Genomic DNA, 6,369 nt, shown 5'->3' with positions numbered 1-6,369 from the left:
CACTCCTTGGAAACCCTACATAGGGTCACTATGGGTCAGAACCAACTTGATGATACTTAACAACAACATAACTAAGTTTAGCTTAAAATAAAAACAGACTTGGGACAGACCACTCAAACCAAACCTTTGGAACTTTGCAACTGAGCCCTAACAAAACAATAATAATTTTAATGAAAATACTAATACTTAAATTTCCAATTACATTTGTATCTTGAATCATCCTTTCTCCTAGGATTTCTTACTCCATTCAAAATGTAAGTTCTTCTTAATCTGTCTTCTAATAGTTTCATCAGAATTGTAACTATGATCCATGGATAGATACCCTTCTTTCACATTTTGCTTTTTTTTTTAAACACTGAGAGAGATGTCTTTGCCTATTTTTACTATTTACTATTTTTACTATTTACTACATTTGCAGATGCCTAAGTTAACATAGTATAAAATGTAGTATTTTTAAAAAACATTGAACCAGTCATTTCTTATGCTAAAAGAAGGTGCTTCTATAGGATTTCTATTTTTATCGGTTTTTCATGTACTTTTAAGACTTCCTTTTAAATTGTTTTAATAACTTCAATATAATTGTTGTTTAAGTGCCTTGAAGTTGGTTTCGACTCATATTCATATCCACCTGTATGTTTTCTGAGGTTTTTAAATTTTTTTGCAGTAGCAGAAAGCCTCATCTTTCTCCCTCGGAGGAGTTGGTGGCTCAAACCACTGACCTTGTAGTTCACAGTGTAGTGCTTGTCCTATGAGCCACCACACTCCCTTTCAAAATAATAGCAAGTTACAAAACATATGTTAAAATAACCTGACTTCTGCAGTATACTAAGTCCTCCCCCTATTTATCAATGCTATTTAAACTAATTTACTTAAGCATGCATCATAGCAGAATACATCATATGTAGTTTTGATGCTCAAAAACTGGCAATTTAAATGTGTTAAGTTGATTGTGGTGCTGCAAAAGCCATTGAATTGTATACTTTGAATAGCTGAATTGATAGAATGTGAATGTGTCAATAAAGCTGCTATTTTTTATAAGTTAGCAGTTTCTTATTGTAAAAATGAAGTTGAAATAAATTTGAAATTATGCTGCTAAGATGATTGCATTCTTTCTTTTCTATCATTAGGATCCCATTGTTAATTTTGAACTTCCAATTCATTTGGAGAAATGGTTTCCTCGTCATGTAATAAAGACCAAACGAGAAGATATTCGAGAGCTCATTTTGAAACTTCATTTACAGCAACAGAAGGGCAGCAGTAGCTAATCTCTAGACACGACACAGATGTTTTGTAAGATGACTGGAAAGCCGCTTACCAGCATTTGCATTAGCCAACTCACAAAGAACAGTAATAACTTGTAGTAGTTTTATAAATCATTGAGCATTATTTAAAATATATAAGATTTATTATTAGAATTGTTGGGATCTCATAGATGGAGAGGGTATGAGGGCGATATAGATAAATTTATGAAATAGAAATTAAAATTTCATAAATATTTCATATTTTTCTGAGTGAAGATGCTTGGATTATGCAATAGTATATGTAATGTGCTAATGTTTTTGTAGATAATAAAATGATGTGCTCTGTACTTCCACATGACTGGGAGTTGAAGGGAGTTAGGTTCTTCCTGGTGGCCAGCCCCAGTGCTTGTCATCTTTGTTGACAAGTCACATCATATTGTAATTCTATTCTTTGCAGCTCAAGCATGCAGTATGAATACTGTGTATTTTTTTTTTTTTTTAAAGAATTTAGTATCAAGCCTTCAGAAAATGCCATTTACGGCATCCCTTCTGTATAGTGTAAAAGAAGACATTCATAATCTTAGGAAGATGAAATAAATTCATCCTTTCAAAGTGCAGCTTATCATATTTCTTAATTACTAAATGGAACCATTACTCTGCTTTAACTAATGATTTGTTTTTTTCCATTTCTTTTGGCATCATGGATTTAAGAATTTATTAGTTCATTTAGGGTAAAGTTGAAATAAGGTAAAAGGCTGGTGGAGTTTTCTATTTCTTTTTTTATTGGTTTTTCTGAAATTAGAGAAAGTAAAAGAAATATAAAAAATTAGTTATCCAAGATAATTAAAATATTATATATGTGGCTGTTAAATTCAATGTAAATATTGAGCCCTACATTATCCCAAAATACATGTATACAGTTTCTATACTTATAGAAATTTAAAATCGGTATCCTCATAACTTTAGCAAAGAAACACAAAAACACAAAAAAAACACCGAAACACCAAAAACCAAATTTCCCAAAATCTTATTTATTGTTAGGACTAAGTATATAATTTTATAGCTCTGTTTACCCAGTATTCATCTGCAAAACCAGATTGTTCTCATTTCTTTTATATTTTTAAATTGTAGTTTTTAGAGACCTATGATCTACATACAGCTTAATATTTTCAGGTTAACAATTTTACTGAATTGGTATAATGATGGTGGTATTAGATCTGATTTAACATTTCAGAACCTTCAGATTTACTTTAGCATTATCAGGACTATTTGGAAGGAGACATGATCATTTATTGTCTTTTTTCAGACTAGAAAAATGTTCTTTTCAGAATATTATTTTAATCTTCATTTTTTTTTTTTAGTTTTAAGCATCTCTAGAATTTACCTTTGTAACTGTATATAAAGCAGTGAAACAGAGACAATTTAAGATAAGGCTACAAAGGCTGAACATTTTATTTCAAAATCATGTGAATTGAGGTTGTTGTTTAAGCCTCAGAGTCCTTAAGCTTGTATTAATCTTGTTACTGTCTTTATATTGTTAAAGATATTTGTCTTGTGGAGATTTCATATAAAGATGGTTATGATTACACAGAACTGCTGTGCACTGTAGGATCAGCACCGGAGTGTGAACCACGTGGTTGGGAGTTCAAACCCACCAACTGCTCTTCGGAAATCCTATACGGGGTTGCTTTGAGTCAGAACCGACTTGATGGAACTTAACAACAACAACATGATTATATAATTCATTCCTAATTTATGTGTGTTCTGTGGAGATACTTTTTTAGGTGACTATTTTTAATTATTTTTTACATCTAATTTTGGGTACAACAAATATATATATCATCTTGTGATTTCTTAACTTTTTCATTTATGTTTTTCAAGATACCACTGTCCTGACTATCATGTTTTAAATATTGTTTAAAGCTCATTTTCCTAAATCCATGTGGAAATAATGCTCTGAGAATATCACTATTTTATATTAAACGTGTTTCCAATTCACTAAATTGAAGTGTATTGTTTTCTTGGTGGTGGTGATTATGTGCTGTGGAGTCAGTTCCGACTCATAGTGACCCTGTAAGGGTTTCTGAGGCTGGAAATCTTTATGGGAGCAGAAAGCCTCATCTTTCTCCTGCAGAACAGCTGGTAGTTTCAAACTGATGACCTTGCAGTTCACAGCCCAATTCGTAACCACTACACTACCAGAGCTCCTTAAGCATGAGCAATCATTAGAAATAAATTTCAAATTGTATGCTATCCAGTGCATAGCTTGTAACTGTAGCTTAAATGAATTTTCTCCCTGTTGAGCATGCATGTAGTTAATTTGAATGTCATTTTGATTCAGGAAGCATTTTGAGTGTTTACTTTATAGCAGCCATATTTCTAGGTGCAAAAAATAAAAGAGTGATGACTATTATTCCTGAGTCATTTATAGTCTAATGAGAGAAATGTACTCTTGAACAATTTTCATCTTCTCTAATAATAATCAGAGTTTTTGTGGGAGCACAGAGAAATGTAGCCTAAGGCTGTGTGTCTCTGGGGAATAGTGAGAGGGTTGTCTATGGACAGAGAAAGCCTTCCTCAGAACCCTGTACAGGGTCACTATGAGTCAGAACCGACTTGATGGCACTTAACAACAACAGCAGCTAATGTAACTAGGACTTAGAAAAAGTTTAAACCCATTGCTGTGGAGTCAATTCTTACTCCTAGTGACTCTGTAGGATCAAGTAGAACTGTCCAATAGGGTTTCCAAGGCTGTAATCTTTATGGAAACATACTTCCACATATGTATTCCAGAGTGACTTGAAGGGTTCATACTCCTGACCTTTTGGCTAGTCAAGTTCTTAATCGTGGCCATACCAATGCCCCTTAGAAAAAGCTAATACCACTTAAAATCAACTTCCTTATATGTGAGGAAGGAAAAAAGCTCATGCAGAGCCCTTCCTAATATAGTTCCAACCTATATTCTATCCTTCTCTATTTTTTAGTTTTTCAGTTTCTCATGTGATACATAATTTTGTGTTAGCAACATTTTTTTCATGGAAAATAATCTTAAATTTTCATTCTTTGATTACTGTTTCTGTGAAAATGTATTGGACTTAATTAAATGTGGAATGATAGTGTGGAAAACAGTCCATAATTGTTGAACTGGTTCTGGACTTGGGAGAACTGTGAGGACTTGACTAGAACTGTGCAGAAACCTGTTGGGAAAGATACACTTCTGCTTCCCTCTGGGAACCGAGTTTGTTCTTGTGGAAGTTTGGAAACTTTGGTCATGTACTTGTTAAGAGGATTTGTGTCTGAGACTTCCTTGTGCTGGCATGGCTTTAAAACTGATAACATCTTTTAAAGGCTGGAAATCAGGATCAGGACTCCTATAAGGACTTAAGAGGAATATATAGGTTCTAGTTTTGGTGGTGGGAGAAGCAGAGTCAGGTAGGACAGGCTCCATGGGGGAGGTGACAAAAATCCAGAGAAGGTGTTTTCATGGAGCAGCTCCAGAACTCTGATCTAGTATAAGGCACAGGGCGTCAGTTTCTCCGCACCCACCAGTGGAAAATATTACAATTTTGGAATTGATCAGGACGCAGGACTCTCTGTGCGCCTCCCCCCCCCCACCCCCCCAGGCTGAGTCCAGAGGGTGGGGCCACAGCTACACTGACACAGTGATACAGCACTAATACCCACACAACAACATTTGGAAAAAGAGGTGTGGGGGATTCTACACATTTTTTTCCTCCTCTTCCCTGTCGCACCCTCTCTGCCCAGCCCGGACACCTTCAGGTGGGTGGGTGCACCCCCCCCCCCCAAATGGTCCAGTGCTGAGCCCACAGTTTTCCTAAGGCACAGAGAGGAGGAGCCCTTTGGTCTCATGGGTTGATCCTTTGGAAGTTGCTTATGACGTCTGACTCTGGGACTCAGCTGGGACTTGGGCGGGACCCTTTATTCCTGCCTACCCAGCAAGAAAAAGCAGATCTGGTCATACAGACAAACCGTATGAACACTAAAACCCCAACATAAAAGGCAACAGCCATCACCAACTACTACATAAAAGGATGCAGCTATTTTGAGAATTACTCTGTGCACACGGAGATACCTGACTGAGCTTCAGAGATAAAAAATAGCGGACAATCTTTCTCCAATTAATTTCTCAATATCTTCACCTCCATGGTGATGACTAGATGAGGGGCCTGAGAGAGTGAACACCCCCAACCACTGCTGGAGGTTTCTACTGTACATGCACGCTGACCTGTGTAGCAAAGGCTACTTACTGGTCAGTTGGCTATGATTTTATTTTTGTTTTTGAGTGGTGTTTTTTGTCTCTGCTTTTATATTGTTTCAGTTTTTGGTCCTTTTGATCACACTTTTTTCCTGGGGGTGGGAGCTTTCTCTCCCTATATTACCCAAGAAGAGACAGCAATTGTGGCCATATAGCCAACCTATAAGCATACCCCATAATATCCCACCATTGGGACAGGAGCCAATTCCAGCTGCTAGGCATTACATGTGAAGAGGAAAACCTATCTCCAGATCACATCCACCAGGAGACACTCAGTAAGCTTAACAACACAACAACATACATTCATTTAGTCATTGAAAACACACCCAAACTACTGAAAATGTCCAAAAAAAAAGCAATAAAAATCTCAGCACATGTCCAAAAACAGAAAAGAGTAACTGAGACAAATGAGCTTGAGGCAGGCATAGACTTCCACAAGGAGAAGAGCAGGCTTTGGGTTTGCCTGAGAAGGAGTTCAGAAGAATGATATGGAGACAAATTCAAATGTTTCAGAGAGGAGTGGAGGAAACTAAGAAGTCAGGAAAGTACTACAGGAGCAATAAAATAATATAGATATTGGAAACAATTCAAAACCTGCAAAAAGAGGTCCAGATGATTAATTTAAAAATATCATAAATGGGCAATACATTGAAAGGACAAAGGAGTAGAACAGAAGAAATGGAAGCCAGAACCAGCGATCTGGAAGACAAATCTCTCAATACTGCTAATATAGAAGAGCAAGCAGAAAAAAGGATTTAAAAAATCTGGAGAGTCTAAGATTCATGCTGGATAACATGAAGGAGGAATAACTTAAGAATTATTAGCATTCCAGAACAGGAAGAATCACAGAAG

General features: G+C 36.1%; 1 protein-coding gene across 2 annotated transcripts in view; it reads left to right on the top strand.

The window, feature by feature from the left end:
* SENP7 (SUMO1/sentrin specific peptidase 7) overlaps positions 1-1,265 on the top strand; it is a 199,479-nt gene extending 198,214 nt beyond the window's left edge. For both annotated transcript variants that reach the window (XM_006868618.1, XM_006868617.1), the window contains one exon: positions 1,128-1,265. In XM_006868618.1, the coding sequence (XP_006868680.1) occupies positions 1,128-1,265 (138 nt within the window). The remainder of the gene's footprint in view (positions 1-1,127) is intronic.
* The last annotated feature ends 5,104 nt before the right edge of the window (positions 1,266-6,369 follow it).

This window comes from Chrysochloris asiatica, unplaced genomic scaffold (assembly GCF_000296735.1).
Source record: "Chrysochloris asiatica unplaced genomic scaffold, ChrAsi1.0 scaffold00120, whole genome shotgun sequence".
In the NCBI taxonomy this organism is placed as follows: Eukaryota; Metazoa; Chordata; class Mammalia; order Afrosoricida; family Chrysochloridae; genus Chrysochloris; species Chrysochloris asiatica.
Note: the sequence above shows the minus strand (reverse complement) of the source record. Positions and strands in the feature narration are given on the sequence as shown.